The sequence below is a fragment of the Medicago truncatula genome, chromosome 7 (genome assembly GCF_003473485.1).
Source record: "Medicago truncatula cultivar Jemalong A17 chromosome 7, MtrunA17r5.0-ANR, whole genome shotgun sequence".
Lineage (NCBI taxonomy): Eukaryota > Viridiplantae > Streptophyta > Magnoliopsida > Fabales > Fabaceae > Medicago > Medicago truncatula.
In genome coordinates, this window is record NC_053048.1 from 3,303,592 (window position 1) to 3,325,095 (window position 21,504).

Consider the following 21,504-nt stretch of genomic DNA (forward strand, 5'->3'; position numbering starts at 1 on the left):
CGTGACACGTTTTCCTTTGAATCGCAAACATATAAAATTACGTAATGTCGAGATGTCATCAAAGGTGACAATGCTTACCAGTATTTCCTTCAGCCGCCTAATGCACCAGCATTTAGTGGAAACACAGTAAGTTACTATTTCAAGATATGCTAAAATTTCGACAAAATATATCCATGAATTGAATCAGCAGCAATGATACATTTTACTGCTATGTTTCCATTTTAATTTTTATGTACTTGATGAATAGCCAGAGCAACTATTTCACAGAAAAGGCCTACATATCACTAGTGATGCTTTGGCCGCAACCCGTGCTAGAGGAGTGTCACTAGAACTAGACCATCAAATTGAACTTTACCTGCTTACCAGGTTTACCTTGTTGCTTAAGGCTTTGATTTAAACACTGTTTTGGTCATACAGTCTGAAGGACGACATCGAGTTTACTATAGTAAGAGAGACCATAAGAAGAAAATTAGAGGCAAGTTTTACGATTGTTAGCATGAATTGCTTTATTAAAGTATATACACTTCCCAATACATTTATAAATCCATGATTTTGGTCCTCCAAATTTCAAAAAAAAAAATCAACCTTGGAAGTGTTTTGGCAGGCAGTCTGTGAAAAAGTTACAATCGATTCAACGAAAATGGTCAGAAAACTACTGAGGATCCAACATTTATTTGCTCAACTAACTGGCAGGTTAAGAAGTGAAGAGGATGAGGTAACCATGATACAATTTAAGTTGGAAAGAGCAAAGTTTTCAATCTTTACAATGAAACTATGAAAGCACCTTTATTAAATTTTCACACCATATAACTAAGGTGTCAAATTTTGTCTCTTTTTTTAGTTTGAAATTTTGTCATCACTTCACCCAAGTCCCGCAGTTTGTGGATTTCCAACAGAAGAGGCACAACTTTTAATTGCAGAAACAGGTGCATTCATTTTTTATAAGATGTTCTTCAAATGACTTTAGACCTAAGCATTTATGTTTTTCTTTTAGAAATGTAAAATGTGGTTTAACTTGGTAAAATGTTCTTACTTTGAAACATGGTGTTCAGAAGTGTTTGATCGAGGAATGTATGCTGGACCTGTTGGTTGGTTTGGAGGAGGAGAGAGTGACTTTGCCGTTGGCATCAGATCAGCATTGGTGGAACAGGTTAGATATGTAATATCTTTAATGTCACAAATGGTGTATCGTGGAAAAATATTTATTTACTCAAATTCCGCTACATTATAGCGCTATAGCTGACAACACTGCATAATAAATCATAACATTGGTAAGTTTTTTAATATAGGAACTAGGTGCTTTGATATATGCAGGGACAGGAATAGATGAAGGAAGCAATCCATACTTGGAGTGGGATGAGCTAGAACTCAAGACATCTAAGGAGTGTTTGTCTGTCAATGCATACATTCACCGCAAACGATTGCTAGCAAGTTTGTTATTCTACTTTATTTCCGACAGTGTTGCCAAATAGTGGCTGTAGCATAGCAGACTTTGAACAAATCGCTATTATTCCTGGATGCTATCTAGTACAAAATCTTGTCAGTCGCTTTTGTGGTGCTATAGCACTGCAGCGTAGCGAAATTTGAACAAACTACTATTTTGTGTGATATGCAATTGAATGATACTGAATGTATGTATACTTGTTTTGCAGTTCACCAAGTTGCTTAAACTGGACTTGCCGATCTCAAACAAAAAGTAGACTGTAAATGAGCTCCATCAACCGATAAGATTGGAGGTGTTAATTATTATTTATGCAGATAAACTTCTTCGATAGCCTTTTGTTATGTTTCATTTACGTGATTATTTTAGATATCGCCGTTTCCTTGTGCTTATGTGACGTTCGATTACAACAACAATCAAGTCTTATCCCAAAGGGTTACAGAGCATGGCATATTACCTAAACAAAAATTGGTAGTTATGGAGAGGGAGCTTTGGACTAAAAAAATAAAAAGAGAACATTGTTACGAAACTAATGGAAACAAGAGTAGAGATGAAGAGAGAAAGAGAAGGAATAGAGTTTATGCTATTCACCACTAGAATTAAGATTTACACTCAAACATATATATATTATATATATATATATAGGCAAACATAATGGACTAATTACATAGGTCATACTCACCTCGGAAGCTTCCTATAAAATGAATAAGACTAATACTGTGTGATACACCTTATTTATGTTATGTCGTTCTTTAATGAATATGAGTTTATCAGTGATCAGATATTTTCAGAGTACGGTGTTAGTACACCAAGTAGTGGGTAGTAAGAAATCCACTGAGGCTTAGTAGTCTCACCCCACAATTATTGATTATAGGTGATAGGTTGTTCGTTCAAGAAGCTGAGGATTGGACGGAATAGCGAGGTTATTGAAGTCTGTTCGTTGATCACCTGTTTCAAACTGAATAAACACTTGTATAGGATTATGCTACATGTACATGTATTTAGAAGTTAGCATGGCTCTAATGTAAAGCTGTTAACAGTTACATTATGACAATTCAATTCAGTTTAGTAAATCATGTATATTTGGTATTTCCTTTAGACTACTTATGTGTAAGATCAGTTTTATTCCTATGTATTCCGATTCATTTATGTATGCTCCTGTTGATATTCTAGATAAATCAATATGGGGTGTTATAATTAACACTGCTGTATCTGTTATGTTCTTTTGCAGAAATATAGAAAGTATTTAAAATGTGGGATAAAAAAGTCAAAGTTGAATGAATTTGAATTTCAAGGTCACAAGAACTATGAAACGCAATACTCAATGACAGCACAGGATCAATGTCATGATAAAAGTCTTGCAGAACAACATTGGACAGAAATTGATTTTGATTTTCAAGGTCAGAAGAACAATGAAACACAATACTCAATGACGGCACAAGATCAATGTCACGATAAAAGTCCTGCAGAACAACATTGGACAGAAATTGGCGAATCCGACATTTTTATTTTTACTTGACCGATTTATTCCCCAATCTTAACGATGATATACACAATGTGATGTCGTGACTAATTCATAGAGAAGGCAACATCAAGAATATCGCATTCCACCTTCACGACATCAGTTTCTATTTTAGTCATAGTTAGTATATCAGTTAAGCTTTAGGCTTATGTTTTGTAACAAGGGCACTATTATAAAAGGTCCATTTCTGTTTTTTGTTCATATTGAATCAATAAAAAAAAAAAAATTTAATGCATTCCATTAATAATTTTCAGCGCCTTTTTCCATTCTGCAGAGTACTTTATTGATTTTGATTGGTTCTGCTTTATTATAGTGTCAATTAATTGATTTAACCAACCAATTATTAACAATGTCATCCATATTCAGGTGTGTTAGTATACTTTCAGGTCCATTGTATTGTAGTATGTACATTGGTCCAAGGCACCAGTGGTTGCAGTCGGAGAGGCCTGTGTACATTGGTGCGAGGCTGATTTTGTTCGGTGGTGCCACACTTTCCCTGCACTTGAAGGCAATTATGTTGGAAATATGCTCAAACTTGAATGTAGTGACTAACGTCTTCTCATATGTTTGCATATGGAGCTATCCGACTCAATGTAAAGGATAAGGTTTCGTCGAAGTGGTAGCTTTTCATTCTTTCTACTTGAATGTAGTGACTAATTTGCTATTCCATTTGTGTTACTGTGTTAATGTTTATAGCATTGACAGGCAGAGATACAATCGGCAGGTTGAGGTTAATGAGCTTGATTGGGACAATGTTCTTTCTTGGTCATGGGAAAAATGCGATCAGCGCACTTGAAGAAACACTTTGCAAAGTAAGTGTATATAGATTGTCTTATAGATTATCAAGAGGAAGATTTGTTAAAATAAATGTGGTCGGTGTTATGTGAATCCATTTGTTTGGTATTCTGTCTTCAGTTTGGTACTGTTGTGATATTGTTATTATAATGGCATAAAATAATCTGAAAAGTTTAGAAATAGAAGGAATATTTTGTAACACCTTTCACCATAAAATTATTACTCTTAAAATTTAAAGCATATCAACAAAAATACCAATAACAACTCATAAAGTTCTAGTAAAAAAAGCACTCAGGTCAATCACCATTGTGTCTAATAAGGTTAGCCATATCCACCATTAATTTTTTTTTTTTTTAATTTCACATTAAGTGTTAAGGTATCAGCACAATGCGGAAGCACAGGATCTATGAAATTGAGAATTAAAGAGAAGTAAGTAAAATAACACACAAGATTTACGTGGAAAACTCCTCAATATGAGAAGTAAAAAACCACGGGCGATCGAGAGCAAAGTTCCACTATGTAAAAGAAAAGAGTACAACAAGTCCTCTTATAGTGATGAGGACAAAGGACAAAATTTTCTCTCAATATCTCCTAAAATACTCTCGAAAATGGAACAAGAATTCTCACTAAAAATACACTCAAGTGTATGTTACAAAGTGTGTTTGTAATTGGTTTTGTAATGTCCATTCACGACATGTGACTGCTGTATATATAGCCTCCATTCCACAATTCTTAATGGTGAAGCAAAGTAGCACATGACAAGCAAGTAGCATATGCAAGCAAGTAGGAGGTGTAAAGCATATGCAAGCAACTATGAGGTGTGAAGCATGCAACATATATGACATGTAAAGCTTGGAGACAAACCTTAACCACTAAGGGATAAGGAGCCGTAAAGACACAAAAGGAAACTTCACAATTAAGGACTTGACTACAAGTAGCTTATAGATGAAGTAATTGAATGAGAGCCACATAATCCAACAATCTCCACCTTGTTTCGAATTCATCAAGTGCTCATCGCCAAATAAAGCCCCGAAGGGCACTTAAGTGTTGTAGAGACCAACCAAGTCCAGACAATGCTGAAACTTGGTATTTGGAAGTGGCTTGGTAAAGCATATCTGCTGGATTCTTAGAAGTGTGAATCTTTTCAACTGCAATTTCACCAGCAACAACAATATCTCGGATAAAGTGACGCCTTACATCAATATGTTTGGTCTTGTCGTGATAAGGATTATTCTTGGTCAAATGAATAGCACTTTGGCTGTCACAAAACACAGTAAGAACACCCTGTGTAAGACCAAGTTCATTGACCAAACCTCAAAGCCAAATAGCTTCTTTAACACCCTCTGTTGCTGAAATATATTCTGCTTCAATTGTAGACAATGCAGTAATAGATTGAAGTGTAGCTTTCCAGCTGATAGCACTATTACAGAGAGTAAAGATGTAACCAGAAAGAGATCTTCTTCGATCAAGATCACCACCATAATCCGAGTCAACATAACCTGCAACATCATTGGTTGTAGCCATTTTTCTGTCAAATACCAAGCCAATACCGGAAGTACCTTTTAGATACCGAAAAATCCATTTTACAGCACTCCAGTGACTTTTGCCAGGATTATGCATATACCGGCTTACTATGCTAACAACATATGCTAGATCTGGTCTAGTGCATATATGACATGCATAAGGAAACATATGACATATGCTCCATCTCTTCCTTTGTATTTGGGCAAAATTCTGAAGATAACTTGAAATGCGCAGCAAGTGGAGTAGAAACAGGTTTACAATTATTCATATTAAACCTATCAAGCACTCTTTTAATATACTTTTGTTGAGATAAAAATAGTTTACCAGCTTGACGGTCTCTGCGAATCTCCATACCAAGAATTTTCTTTGCTGCACCTAATTCTTTCATATCAAACTCATTACTGAGTTCAGTTTTCAATTTCTTGATTAAAGACTTGTCACGTGATGCAATTAACATATCATCAACATAAAGTAACAAGTATATGAAAGATCCATTTTGAAAATTTTGAAAATAAATGCAATCATCATATTGACTTTTGCAATAATTTTGCCCAATCATGAAAGAGTGAAACCTTTTGTACCACTGCCTCGGAGCTTGCTTAAGACCATATAAAGATTTCTTCAAACGACAGACAAGATGCTCCTTTCCAGGAGCAATAAATCCATCAGATTGTTCCATGTAAATTTCTTCTTCCAGCTCTCCATGTAGGAAAGCTGTCTTAACATCAAGTTGCTCCAACTCCAAATCAAACAAAGCAACAAATGCAAGTAAAACACGAATGGAAGTATGACGAACAACAGGTGAGAATATCTCATTAAAGTCAATACCTTCCTTTTGATTAAAGCCTTTAACGACTAGTCGTGCTTTGCATCTTGGATTTTCAACCCCGGGAATGCCTTCTTTCTTCTTATAGATCCATTTACACCTTAATGGTCGTTTGCCTTTAGGAAGCTCTGTCAAAGCCTAAGTACCATTTTTATGAAGACTCTCAATTTCTTGTGCAATAGACAGTGCATAAGCAACTAAATTGTCATTATCAGTGTATCTGACTAGCTTTCTGATTTGTCTTCTAACTCTGTCTCGGGCAATAGAGTAATAATCTCCTTGTTGCTGAATAGGAGGAGTGGTACTATCATCACGATCATCATCATCAGGATGGTTATCAATGTTAAATTCATTTGTAGAGGAAGATGGGACATCAACGTAAGGAGCTGCAGGTTTTAATACAAACTCCACCTTCTCGCTAGTACTCTGCAGATTACCTGTACTAGTAGAAGAAGACACAAAAGACTGTTTTCTAGAAGATAATAATGCATCCTCATTAAAAGTCACATCTCTACTAAGAATTAATTTTTGTGATTTTGGATCAGAGCACCACAAACGATACCCCTTAGACTCAGATGCATAATCAAGAAATATGCACTCAACGGCTCGTGGAGCTAATTTTCCATCATTGACATGTGCCGAATGTGGATTACCTGACCAAATCTCTTCTGGAACTTTGAAGTCAAGTGCCGAATGTGGAGAACGGTTGACCAAGTAACATGCAGTAGATGCTGCCTCGGCCCAAAGATCACGTCGATGCCATAACCCAGCATTTGAGAGCATACACCGAGTTCTCTCAAGTAGAGTTCTGTTCATTCGTTTTGCAACACCGTTTTGCTGGGGATTCCTCGGGATGGTTTTGTGTCTAGCAATACCATGATTTCAGCAGAACTCGTTAAAGTCACCACTGCAGAACTCTAATCCATTATATGTTCTGAGCTTCTTCACATTTTTCCCTGTCTGAGTTTCAACAAGAATTTTCCACTTCTTGAATGTGGAAAAGTCTCATTTTTATGCTGCAAAAAATAAACCCAAACCTTACGAGAAAAATCATCAATAATAGTCATCATATAGCGGCGTCCTCCATAGGAAGTAACTTTTGAAGGCCACCATAGGTCAGAATAAATATAATCAAGAATACCTTTGGTACGGTGAGTTGCAGTAGAGAAACTAACCTGAAAAGATTTGTCTTATAGATTGTCTTATAGATTATCAAGAGGAAGATTTGTTAAAATAAATGTGGTCAGTGTTATGTGAATCCATTTGTTTGGTATTCTGTCTTCAGTTTGGTACTGTTGTGATATTGTTATTATAATGGCATAAAATAATATGAAAAGTTTAGAAATAGAAGGAATATTTTGTAACACCTTTCACCATAAAATTATTACTCTTAAATTTAAAGCATATCAACAAAAATACCAATAACAACTCATAAAGTTCTAGTAAAAAAAGCACTCAGGTCAATCACCATTGTGTCTAATAAGGTTAGCCATATCCACCATTAATTTTATTTTTTTTAATTTCACATTAAGTGTTAAGGTATCAGCGCAATGCGGAAGCACAGGATCAATGAAATTGAGAATTAAAGAGAAGTAAGTAAAATAACAAGAGAAATAACACACAAGATTTACATGGAAAACTCCTAAATATGAGAAGTAAAAAACCACGGGCGATTGAGAGCAAAGTTCCACTATATAAAAGAAAAGAGTACAACAAGTCTTCTTATAGTGATGAGGACAAATGACAAAATTTTCTCTCAATATCTCCTAAAATACTCTCTAAAATGGAACAAGAATTCTTACTAAAAATACACTCAAGTGTATGTTACAAAGTGTGTTTGTAATTGGTTTTGTGATGTCCATTCACGACATGTGATTGCTGTATATATAGCCTCCATTCCACAATTCTTAATGGTGAAGCAAAGTAGCACATGACAAGCAAGTAGCATATGCAAGCAAGTATGAGGTGTGAAGCATGCAACATATGTGACATGTAAAGCTTGGTGACAAACCTTAACCACTAAGGGATATGGAGCCGTAAAGACACAAAAGGAAACTTCACAATTAAGGACTTGACTACAAATAGCGTATAGATGAAGTAATTGAATGAGAGCCACATAATCCAACATTAAGGTTGTATATCTAGAACTTGAAGTAATCAGCTAGTTTTCACTCCTCTTGTAATTCCCCATATGTAAAAATTCAATATCAGTTATTCTATCTTTAAAATTTTCAAGAGAAGGGCAAAATGGTAATTGTGCATAAGACTTTTCAAGATCAAATCACATTATTTCAATGGACTACGAAAAATGTACTTTTGTTCAGCATAAAACTTTCATGGCAATTTTATCGGATGCTTTGTTTCGAAGAAGTGTAAAAAGGACAAAATGGTCATTTTCATTAAAATGAGTATATAAGACAAAACCATTAGAATTTTCCACATTTTCTACATCCTTCTTTCTCCCAAAATATCTAGTTTTTTTTTTTTTTTTTTTTCCTTTTCCCTCACCCTCACAACCGACCTCTTTCTCCCTCTCACTCTCAAGTTCTCTCTTCTTCATTTTCTTCCAAAAATTCAACAAAACAATCACACAATATTGATTCTTGAAGCCTCTAGCTTATTTAGCAAGCTCAATCATTCTCCTACCTTGCCCTGGTTGTGTCTCTTCTTCAAAAAAATATTTCAGATTTGGGTTCTTGCAAAATCAAGCTAAAAGTGAGGTAAAAATGATTATTTTGAGATATAGTTTAAGTTATGTTGAATGATTAGAAGCATAAGTTGTTATTGCCTTTGATTTCTGTGATGACTTTATATGTTGGGCTGGTAGTAGCATCATTTTTTGCTGTTGTTGCTGTTTGGAATGAGAAGCTAGAAGTTAAAAGCCATAAGTTGTCCCAAAAAGCTATCATAAGTGATTAATGGGTGAAACAAGTAAGAATTTCGGTATAAGTGATTAGGATTTGTGTAAACATGTTTGGTTTGCTTCTGGAAAATTTGAACAGAAATTGAATGGTTTAGAGGGTATAAGCTGTTAGTTAAGCTGTTTTTAGAAAAATGCCTTAAATGATTAAGTTGTGGATTCAAACTGCGGTATAATTGATTCATAGGGCTGATCATTCATGTTGGAATATTGTGTGGAATTTTGAATTGAATTTGATATGGTAAAAATCATAAGTTGGTAGTTAAGCTGTTGAAGAATAGCTTAAGTTGGAATTTAAGTTGTTTCATGTATTATCTTGTGATGACCAGCTTAGGAGAGATATGTTGAATTGGTATATGAGTAATGGAAAAATGATAAGCTGTTCTAGTAATGACAGAAGTGCTTAAATTGTAATTAAGCTGTTTTAGAAGTGCTTAAATGGCCAAACAATGAACTTCTGGTATAGGGACTAAAATTTGAATTTTCGTATATGTTGGTTCATTAAGTAAAAGTATGTCACAAGTGGGTTGAGTTGTTTCAAAAAGGGAAAGACTTATAAGCTAGGGCATAAGCTATTTTGGAAAAGTGATTATGGAGTTTTAGAGATAGAAGAAGCTGCAAATTGTGGATAAGCTGCTTTCAATCTCCAGGAATGATTCACGGTGAGTTCCTTTAGTTAGTTAACTGTCCCTTTGAGTAGTTTGAATCATGTCATTCAAATTGTGTTATTTACTTTTACTCAATACAAAAGAGATTTTAATGGTTATGCAAAATCATGATAATGTGAATGAAATCTTATATGATATCAATGTTATGCAAAATCATATGAATTGGTTCTAACAATAAAATGCAAAAACTTTGTTTGTTACAACGAAGAGATAATGTAGTCTATGAGGTACGACTCATAGTAACGAATGCAAAAACTCCGTTTGCTACAACGAATAGATAATGTAGCCTATGAGGTACGGCTCATAGTAAGCTCATAGTAACAAATCGAGAAAAACTCTGTTTGCTACAACGATGAGATAATGTAGCCTATGAGGTACGACTTACAGTAACAAATCAAGAAAAACTTTGTTTGCTACAACGAAGAGATAACGTAGCTTATGAGGTACGGCTCATAGTATCAAAACAAAATAGTTACTATTCGCCATAACGAAAAGATAATGTGGTATATATGCACACATTGAAATGTAAAAAAAAATAAAGACATGAACTTTAATTCAAGAGTTATGATTATGAGCATGTGTAAAAATAAGAATATGACATTATGATAGAATCATGATAGTATTAGGTAGCGATCCTAGTTATCCCCGATCGCTCAGTTATGTATGATAAAGACTATATAAACCAGAAATGGGTTATGTTTAGAACAGATGGCGATCCTAGGTTCCCTGCGATTTCCTACTACCTAGGATAGGTGGAACTCATTGAGACATCCTGTCTCAGCCCAATCCCTTTTATTCATTTCAGATATTCAGGTTGCTAAATGACAGAATGGTTCGTGGTGAAGAGGCAGAAGTTGTCGGATCATAGGAAGTTCACGACAGTGGTATTATTTCAAAGGTATAAAATGAGCATTTCCATATTTCATTCAGAAAAAATTTTATTATTGAAATTTTAATGTATCCAATGTCAAGTTTAACACACATGCTAGATATCATAGGTAATGTCTAGTAGGGGTGTTTCAAAACCAAGTACTGGAATCTTGAGTTCCACATTCAAGATATTCAGGAACACCTCCTGGTGGTCACATCGGGTTACCCCTTTGCCGTAACGAGTATACATGGAATGCGATCGAAAAAATGTAGCTTGCTTTTCAATAACCAGAAAAAATTTAGCCTCACTTTGAAAACCTTCCAACTGAGTATCATTTTGAATGAGGAATCACCTGAGATCTCTTGAAGCATTCAATCCTATCCCCTTCCATAGTATAGCACAAATTTCCGATCACCTTCCCTTTGTCGGCGCCAACAATGTTTAGCTTTTCACGACGGCAGATAGAAAGCACGCAATGTCATCGAGTGTGGAACAGATTTGCAACCTTATAATATACGGCCCGCAAGGTGGTGCGCACGCTGGATTGCAGGAACTGTTGGATGATCATCATCACATATAAAGTGTTTGTAGCTTTGCGAGAATCGACATTTGAGGAGAGACTCGTCGCCATGTTCTTTTTTAGAATCGTACACTTGGTACTTTTTGGCGCGAGAAGGAATTGAAAATGCAAATGGCTGGTCATCTTCAACTCTTTTCGATATAGGATTTAGGAACTCCTCAAACTTGTTCAGCACATATACAGAAGAACGATCTTGTACCTGGAGAATGTCTGCGATCGTTCTTTAGGTGCAGGATCGTTCTTCTGTATATCTGTTGAACAAACTTGAGGAGTTCTTAAATCCTATATCGAAAAGAGTTGAAGATGACCAGCCATTCGAATTTTCAATTCCTTCCCGTGCCAAAAAGCACCAGGTGTACGATTCTCAAAAAGAACATGGCGACGAGTCTCTCCTCAAATGTCAATTCTCGCAGAGCTACAAACACTTTATATGTGATGATGATCATCCAAAAGTTGCTGCAATCCGGCGTGCGCTCCACCTTGCGGGCCGTATATTATAAGGCTGCCAATCTGTTCCACACTCGATGATATTGCGTGCTTTCTATCGTGCCGTCGTGAAAATCTAAACATTGTTGGAGCCGACAAAGGGGAGGTGATCGGAAATTTGTGCTATACTATGGAAGGGGATAGGATTGAATGCTTCAAGAGATCTCAGGTGATTCCTCTTTCAAAATGATACTCAGTTGGAAGGTTTTCAGAGTGAAGCTAAATTTATTCTGGTTATTGAAAAGCAAGCTACATTTTTTTGATCGCATTCCATGTATACTCGTTACGGCAAAGGGGTACCCTGATGTGACCACCAGGAGGTGTTTCTGAATATCTTGAATGTGGAACTCAAGATTCCAGTACTTGGTTTTGAAACACCCCTACTAGACATTACCTATGATATCTAGCATGTGTGTGAAACTTGGCATTGGATACATTAAAATTTCAATAATAAAAATTTCCTCTAAAATATGGAAATGCTCGTCTTATACCACTGACGTGAACTTCCTATGATCCAACAACTTATGCCTCTTCACCACGAACCATTCTTTCATTTAGCAACCTGAATATCTGAAATGAATAAGGGTGACATCCTGTCTTAGTGAGTTGTAGGCAATCGCAGGGAATCTAGGATCGCCATCTCTTCTAAACTTAACCCATTTCGGGTTTATACAGTCTTTATCATACATAAATGAGCGATCGGGGTTAACTAGGATCGCTACCTAATACTGTCATATTCTTATTTTTACACATGCTCATAACTCTTGACTTGAAGTTCATGTCATTTATTTATTTTTTACATTTCAATGTGTGCATATATACCACAATATCTTCTCGTTATGGCGAATAGTAACTATTTTATTTTGATACTATGAGTCGTACCTCATAGGCTACGTTATCTCTTCGTTGTAGCAAATAGAGTTTTTCTCGATTTGTTACTATGAGTCGTACCTCATAGGCTGCATTATCTCATCGTTGTAGCAAACAAAGTTTTTCTCGATTTGTTACTATGAGTCGTACCCCATAGGCTGCATTATCTCATCATTGTAGCAAACAGAGTTTTTCTCGATTTGTTACTATGAGTCGTACCTCATAGGCTACATTATCTTTCGTTGTAGCAAACGGAGTTTTTGCATTTGTTACTATGAGTCGTACCTCATTGGCTACATTATCTCTCCGTTGCAGCAAATGAAGTTTTAGCATTTTATTGTTAGAATCAATTCATATGATTTTGCATAACATTGATATCATATAAGATTTCATTCACATTATCATGACTTTGCATAACCATTAAAATCTCTTGTATTGAGTAAAAGTAAATAACACAATATGAATGACATGATTCAAACTACTCAAATGGATAGTTAACTAACTAAAGGAACTCACCGTGAATCATTCCTGGAGATTGAAAACAGCTTATCCACAATTTGCAGCTTCTTCTATCTCTAAAACTCCATAATCACTTTTCCAAAATAGCTTATAGGTCTTTCCCTTTTTGAAACAACTCAACCCACTTGTGACATACTCTTACTTAATGAACCAGCATATATGAAAATTCAAATTTCAGTCCCTGTACCAAAAGTTCATTGTTTGGCCATTTAAGCACTTCTAAAACAGCTTAATTACAATTTAGTCATTACTAGAACAACTTATCATTTTTCCATTACTCATATACCAATTCAACATATCTCTACTAAGCTGGTCATCACAAGATAATACATGAAAGAGAAATGAAATGTGAAAATGAAGAAGAACCGGCCTTACCCCCCATATATACCTCCCCTTGGATCGGTTCGATTTTCCTGGAACCGACCCAGGCTTGAATCAAACCAGTTCAAGCCCAACACCCCATCTGTTTCACAGAAGTTCAATACTTTTTTACTATTCTGCACAGCCTTGAATACTGCTGCACCCCCCACCTTGTGATTGAACCCAATTTTAATTCTTTCAAGACGCATGCATTTTATTCTATTCTTTTAACATTGCATTTTTCCTCATAACATATTTTAGGATTAGGTTTATTATTTCGTTCATATATTTATTTATGTCATTTATGTTACAACAACGATATTAGAATGTAAACTAGAGTTGATGTAAATAATTTATTTTTTCTTGTCATTTATTTTCCCGCACACTTTAGAATTTATAATAAGCTTAATGCAAATCATGCATGTGAGCGTGTGTGTGTGTCTATGTATGCCTTATTTTTATGCTCTATAGTTTACGTTAAAGGTCTTTATGGTGATCCATCGTCACCACAAAGTGGTCTTAATGCAAATCATGCATGTGAGCGTGTGTGTGTGTCTATGTATGCCTTAGTTTTAATTTTGGTTTAATTATATTCAAAAACAACAAAAACATGCAAATAACAAAAAAAAAATATTCATAAACAAACTTTGATCCTAAATCAAGTGATCGTCTTTTTATTTAATTTCCTTAATCAAATTTCCATCAACTTAATTTTATCATTAGTCCATTTTCTTTAAATATAAAAAATACAAATCAATTCTCATTTGCCACTTGACTTTTTATTTTAAAACTTTTTTTTTCAAAACTAATAAAAAAACACAAAAACAAATCAAACGGAATTTCTATCTGGAACTACGAGGTTTTGATCCCTTACGGGTACGTAGGCAAAGGACCATGTCCTTTCAAATCATAAAAATGTAGATAAATTAGGTCTCACTTTCTTTTTTCTTTTAATCATCACATTAACTTCTTTTTCAAAAGCAAGCAAGTTTATAGCACAAAGTAAATTAAACCAAGAGGTTCCCGTAGAGTACTACGGACATAAAGGGTGCTAATATCTACCCTTTATGTAACTAACCCCCGAACCCTAAATCTTTTTAAATAGGGGTAGTTTGAACTTTTTTCCCCTTTTTCTTAAAAAATAAATGTTCAGTCGTGAAATAAAGAATTTAGGCAAAAGCTAATCAAATAGTCTTGATCTCCAAAAAATGATGCGACAACTAAGATCGTCGACAGTGTATCATCTTTACTTGTCCTATTGCAGAAACTTATTCTTGTCTCGTAACGTATCATAAACATATACATATTCATTCTTATGTTAGAAGTTAGCGTGTAACAACAACATTATCTTGGTTCATTTTACGGAGTGTATCAGGTGGAGTAACCCCGAGTACATTCCCTTAATTGACCGATGAAAACCTAGCTAAGGTACACTGGACTCCCTCAGTGACGTGCGGGCCTACCTTTTGGAGCATATCCCGTTCCCCTTGGAGAACCTCTCGTATCCCCCTTGGTGTGGATAACAGAAAGACACGACATCTACATCTTACTTTATGGTCTTTACCATATATGATATCTTATCTTACTTGGGTTTCTTGCTAACTTTCTAGTTCTCGACGATCTATGTCGAGGCTCTATACTTTCCCCATTCTTAGTTTATCGCTACCCGAACAAACATGTTAAACTCTCTTGTGCCTTCTTGATGCATATGTTAACCTTGGCCATGATTTTCATTTCAAGAATCGTTTGATGTTATGTGCATTGCTTAGATGTTGTTTAGGGGTTATATAATTGTAAATCATCGCAAAAAAATCCTTGGACTGCGCTACAGGTCCCATAATGGGCCAACAAGCAAGTGAAAAGTTGGTTATGGCAGAGACATTTCGCTATTGGGGAAATGCATCCTGGGGAATTTTGCTATTAGCGAAATATTTCGCTAATAGCGAATTTCGATTAGTAATGTCATTTTTAGACATGGAATACCATTTAGAATTACCTAATGTGGTGAAAAGAGTGGCAAAAGTATTATAGTTTCTAGAAGGAAGAAGTTGTTCAAGGAGAGACTCAAGATCAATGATAGCAAATACAGGCTTTGAAGAGCTGGGACACAGAGATTGCGGAGGACGAGTAGGACAATTCTGAATTAAGTGTTTGGGTGACTTGCAGCATCAACAACAGTTTGAAGCAATATGACCCTTTCTCATGCAGTTATGACAATTTATAGTGGGACAATCAGAGAAAGAATGTTCAGGCTTAAGGTAAAGACTGCTGAACTTGGGTTTTATATGTAACTGCAAAGGCATAATTATCTTGGGGACGAAGAAGTCCTAACCTAGTTTCTTAAGACAAAGAAATAAAGAAATTAACTACACATATGGACCACTTAATCCTAACATAATTACAATATAAAATACAATAATGAGAGAATCACATTATATCGTAACACGTATGAAGGACTTCATGGTGAACCTGACATGAAATTCGTAGAAGTATTGAACCAGATCTAAAAGGTATATTTAACTGTTGTGACATTCTCGGTGTTTTCTGACGCTCGATATTTGATTTCTTGCAGGTCAAAAAAGAGTACACAAACTCTGTTATTTCCTTCATTTCAAGCCACCAAACATTTTCAAATATTAATACATCTTATTTAAATCTGGAACATTGGACACACAAACACTATCCTCAAATCAGTTTCTTTTCTTTGAGCAATGATTTTTCTTTGCTTCTTTAAAAATCGACCATCAGCTTAATCTTACTTTACTTGTTCAATCAAGTTACTTATAATTTTCAGCATCTATATGTGTATAATTCGTATTTTAAAGGTGATTTCTATTTTGCATTTTCTAAATGTTACCTGAAAGTGTAACCCAAAAAAATGTTGCCTGAAAGTTCCTTTGTTATAGGAATTTCTGATTTACAATTTATTATTTTAAACGGCATATATATTATACGGGTACCTTGCACAAGACGGACAAGGAAAACAACATCAAAAACACAATGGTGCCTTATATAAGCGGCACCACACGAACAGAACACATCCCCCAAAAAATGCCGAATAAAAAACGTCTGATACAATACTCATAGCAGCCGAACTGCAGCTGTCAACAACATAACAACAGGAAAAAAAATCAGCCGAACAGCAATGGAGGGAGATCAAACATAAGAATAGCCATAGGCAGCCCTACACCAAAAACTACCACGCAAGAGTGTACACTTGATGTCTCAGCCCAGCACTAACCCCACGGGAAAGAATGGACAAAAACCACCCCTTTTCATCTCCTTAAACAATCTTTTGGGTTCCAAGTCTACTCATAAAAAGAGACAGGGATCTATTTTCAATCTACTTTAACTCCAATATGCCATTATCGAACTTTTATCTCTTCCACTATTTCATCAATCGTTCGCACCCTATTGTGATGAATTCTTTTGTTTCTTTCCCTCCAAATCACGCAAAGCGCGGCATGCCAAATTAGCCACACACCTTTACAGATTTTCCTTTGCTTTGCATCATCCGACCATCACACCAAGTGCATAAAATAAATTCGGTGGAACTCCAACTATCTCAATACCTTTTGCCACACCTTGTCAACCACATTACAATGAAGAAAGATATCGTTAGATGTTTCTTCATCCAAATCGCACAAAACACAATTAAGGTTAGAGTTCCGGTCCAACACATTACGAATTACAAGGTTCGAACGCGTTGGAATACGGTCCAAAAGGAGAGTTCATGAGAAAGCTACCACTTTTTAGGAAACCGGACTCCTCCAAATGAGACCAAACACCTTTTTCTCCAAACTATTTAAATTACCCTCTAAAACCAACAACTTTTCAACCACCGTATAAGCGGATCTAATAGACAAAACGCCATTTTCCCTGATCTCCAATTCCACGAATCCTCCATTTCAACCTCACTTAAGACTCCAATAATTGCCAAAAGATTATCAATTTGCTCCAACCGCCACACTAAAGGTGTTCTCCTCCAAAAAGCCTCTAAGTACCTCCTTCATCTCCATTGTCCCAAAGCTCTCCCACCTTCGCCTCCTTTTGACTTGATTGTAAAAAGTCTGATTACAAATGTAATTATTTGTCCCAAAGCTCTCCCACCTTCGCCTCCTTTTGACTTGATTGTAAAAAGTCTGATTACAAATGTAATTATTTGATCATATGTGTTTTCTAAAGTGATATTTTCTTTCCATCTTAGGTAATGGAATCTGAGTTACAGAGGCTGTATGACACTTTCACATTCATCAAATCATTTTATCACTTTGGGAACAATTACATAGTTTAAAGTACAATGAACTATATGGTTTACATATTAAATATAACTAGCACCACATTAATTGCATCATTTTTGCTTGACAATGAAACAAATTCAATAGAAGATCAATGAATTCACAACCACACTTTAATATTTTTTAAGCAAGACCTCCTTAATAACTTTGTCCAAGTTCATGTATGAACAACCACCGATACTGGTGTTCTCTTCTGCTTTCTTCTTTAACTCTGCGACATTTTGCCTCATCTTCTTTCCTTTATCTCCCACCATCAATTCATTGATCAGCTTCTCGACCTCCTCTCTCTTCACATTAGTATCGATTTCAATTCCAATCTCCCATATATTGCAGATATATCTACAGTTTATTGGTTGATCTCCATAAAATGGCCAACACAACATTGGCACTCCAGCAAGTACGCTTTCAACCGTTGAGTTCCATCCACAATGAGTCAAGAATCCACCAATTGAAGGGTGATTCAATACTTGCTCTTGCGGACACCAGCTTGCGATTAGACCTCTATCTGAAATTTCTTTCTCAAACTCAGATGACATAATAAAGGAGCCGCCAATGACAAGATCAGGCCTAATGATCCACAAAAATGGTTTCTTGCTATTGGCCAAACCCCAAGCAAACTCTAATAGTTGCTCTTGAGTCATAACTGTAATGCTGCCAAAACTCACATAAACAACAGACTCAAGTCCCTTTGATTCAAGCCATTCAAGACACTTGGTATCTTCTTTCCAAAGATTGGAACCTAAAGATGCCAAGTGATTATGTGAAGTTTGATTTAGTAGTGAAGGTAATGGTCCAATGGTATATAATGAAGGGAACACAGAATATAGCGCATTCATTACATCACTCTCAAGTTCATCATAAGTGTTAAAGATAATAGCAGAGGCTTTGTGTAAGCTATCCCCCACTTCAATGACAAATTCTAAAATGGGATCTTTTCGATCTTCAACCCTTATTATGTCAGGCAGATCCTTCAGTCGAAAGTTCTGCAATCCTGGAATACAGTCTACTCTGGCGTCAGAAACTCTCATATGCTTGTCATAATTATAGAAGAAGTCAATAGCTTGCTAGGAATACACTCTCAACGCTTTCTAACACACTTTTTTCACTGGTTTACATTTATGAGTTTCGTTAAATTATGTGGGACTCATGAATGTTAATCAGAAAGAGTGCGTTGAAAAGTGTTTGACAAAGAGTTTGTTACTAATATTATTCATATACACAGACAAAAAGAGAAAGAGGCAAGAGATCAAGTTAACTCAAAATTAATATTGAGTGCATAGAGTCGCCGCTTATAAATGACTCATTTCGATATTAAATTTTATCAATCCAACCGTCGAATTAAAAGTTCTCATTAAGTATATCAACTCGACAAATTGCTATAAGGTCTTCAAACTAAATTATACTTTATGAAACAAATTCAAACGAACATACTCTCATATTACATAGCCACGAATGTTATATTTATGAGAGAAAGAGAGAGAGATCGCAAATTATTACCTTTGAGCGGTATTAGACCTTTGTCAAATATTGTACGAAAGTGGAAAGTAGTTAAGAAGTTACATGCACTGGCTGGTGAAAAGAGAAGGATTGGGAGTGCATTCTCTTCAGCAACTTGTATGGTAAATGGCATGTAAAAATCAGCTACTAAGCAAGTAACTGGTGGAATAAGACCAGCATCGGCAGAGTCATGAATTCGACGAAGAAGTTCACCAAAGGGTTGAATGAAGTTCTTTCCAACTGATTGACAAAGAGATGCCAAGTCTTGACTAACATCACCATTACCTTCCATTGGAGTTAGACCATCTTGGATAGTCTCAAAGACAAAATCAGTGAAACCATCAAGAGAATTAGAACCTCTTGATTTAAGCAAACGGTTGTGATTGTATTCGGTATTGACAAAGGTTATGTGAAAGCCTTTAAGGTGAAGAAGTTTTGCTAGTTTTAACAATGGATTTATATGACCTTGAAGTGGATATGGAATCAACACAGCATGTGGCTTTTTATCAACAAAGTAACTCATCTTTGATGAAACTTAAGTTGCTATATATTTGCTTGAAAAACAAGGGATCAAAGCCTTTGCTTTTATAGAAAAAATACAATTTTAAAATAGTTAAGGTAAAAAAATAAAAATAAAAATAAAAATCCAAAGAAACGAAGAACATGCTGAAATAATATTAAAATTAAAGCTGGCTTTGAATGACTTTTTCTGTTTATTAAAAAAGCTCAACCTTATAATATTCCTCTCTCTCAAACTCGTTTAGCACACTTTAATAAATATTTGATTGCATCTTTAAATGCAAAGTGTTCACAAAAAAAATTATTGTACGGAAATCAATATAAAATATGCTATGCCAGTGGTGATCACAAAAACAAGGTTGTGGCTTTAACTTCAAATGTTAAAAGATGATTAATTAATTGGTTGAACTCATTTGAAAGGAGATTCTTCAAACCAAGTAAATATTATTAAAAAAAATACTGAGACAAACCCCAAAACCAGTACATGGAAAACATACTATGTGAAGAGTCCTCCAAATGGTTAATCTATAGCTATAAAAGGTAAAAGGTAATTGAGAATTGGTTAATCTCTCAAAGTAGCTATGATCTGTCATTCATTTCTTCTTGTTTTTTTTTTTTAAATTACATTTCTCTTTGTGTAATATATTTTATTGTGTTAATCTATATAAATATGTCATGCTACTAGTTTCCTAAAAAAAATGGCATGCTACTAGTGGTGACAAGACAAAAAAACAAAGAAATAAGTTTTAATGTATCTAACAACACCATCCCCAACATGGTGCACGTTCACTCTACAGAGGAGATCCACATGGGTATATATGCATTTGTTGTAAATTTGTTAGCTAGCATTAGGCATAGTCTTTAAAAAAAGAAAATGAATAGTGTTTTTTTATTTATAAAAATACATTTACCAAGACCTTCAATTTAAAGGATCTTGCTTGTCGTCACTAGAGTCGGCCCAAGGACAAGACTACTCAAGTCAATCGTATTAGGCCTCACAAAATATTACATTTTTTTTTCTGACAAAAAAATATCTAACAATCACTTGATAAAAAGATCCATATTCTACTATTGATAATAATTTACTTGATAAAAATGTCTCATATTCTACTACAACTAGAATAATGATGTATGTGTCAAGCATGAGGAATTAAGGTATTTATAAAATTTTAATAAAAATAGTTTTTTTAAATTAAATTAAAATTTAATTTATTCAACTATACTTCACCACCGCTCACTACCACCCTCGCAAAACGATGAGTAGGTCTGGTACCACATTCATATAGGTCTTAGGTCTGAGTCCATATGCATAAAAATTGATGATGATTTGTATTTGGTGAATAAGTGTAATTGTGTGAGACGATGAAGGTGATTATCTTTTTTTTTTGAAAGAATGATGAAGGTGATTATCTATTAATGTTCTTATGTAGTTGTTGGTCACAATATGTGTTTTGACTATTTTGGAATCGAATTGTGACATTGTGTTTGTGAAGATTTTGGTTCCTATGTTGTAATGATATTTTTTTACTAATGTGGATTGAGTTGATATAGTTTATTCTTCAAGGTTCTAAATATTATGTTTGGTATGTGATACAACATTGACTTAATTGCTTACGTGTTCTTCTCATTTATTTTATACTATTACATGTTCTCGAAACTTACTCTTCGTTGTTTGTGTTTGCTGGCTTGGCTCTACGGTTGCGAAATCATAATTCTATAGGTTATGAGTCATGGAGTCAAGTACATGCCCTCGATGAAGATTTGTCTGGTGCCGTCTGTTATTTTGGGAAAAAGTACCGCTCTGATAG

At 35.1% G+C, this 21,504-nt stretch overlaps 2 protein-coding genes and 2 long non-coding RNA genes across 5 annotated transcripts; 3 read left to right on the top strand and 1 right to left on the bottom strand.

The window, feature by feature from the left end:
- Positions 1-580: 580 nt before the first annotated feature.
- Positions 581-1,964, top strand: LOC11432395 (isochorismate synthase, chloroplastic). Its single transcript, XM_039828233.1, has 5 exons — positions 581-715; positions 842-926; positions 1,053-1,150; positions 1,290-1,431; positions 1,653-1,964. Exons 1-5 carry the CDS (start codon positions 641-643, stop codon positions 1,667-1,669), a joined length of 417 nt encoding a protein of 138 aa, XP_039684167.1. The 5' UTR covers positions 581-640; the 3' UTR covers positions 1,670-1,964.
- Positions 1,965-8,557: 6,593 nt separating this feature from the next.
- Positions 8,558-9,940, top strand: LOC120576931 (uncharacterized). The gene is made up of 2 exons (XR_005643052.1): positions 8,558-8,828; positions 9,574-9,940. It is a non-coding gene; the product is annotated as an uncharacterized lncRNA (long non-coding RNA).
- A 4,555-nt stretch (positions 9,941-14,495) lies between these two features.
- LOC120576932 (uncharacterized) lies at positions 14,496-16,140 on the top strand. Its single transcript, XR_005643053.1, has 2 exons — positions 14,496-15,640; positions 15,955-16,140. It is a non-coding gene; the product is annotated as an uncharacterized lncRNA (long non-coding RNA).
- A 1,388-nt stretch (positions 16,141-17,528) lies between these two features.
- LOC11415246 (7-deoxyloganetin glucosyltransferase) lies at positions 17,529-19,747 on the bottom strand. 2 transcript variants are annotated; one of them, XM_013592094.3, is made up of 2 exons: positions 19,178-19,747; positions 17,529-18,683 (listed from the first exon to the last, which is right to left on the bottom strand). In XM_013592094.3, the coding sequence occupies exons 1-2, from the start codon at positions 19,698-19,700 to the stop codon at positions 17,794-17,796; spliced, it is 1,413 nt and encodes a 470-aa protein (XP_013447548.1). In that variant the 5' UTR covers positions 19,701-19,747; the 3' UTR covers positions 17,529-17,793. The 2 variants fall into 2 exon arrangements, with proteins under 2 accessions (XP_013447548.1, XP_003621289.2); XM_003621241.4 differs by having other exon boundaries at positions 17,632-18,671; positions 19,178-19,746.
- Positions 19,748-21,504: the final 1,757 nt, after the last annotated feature.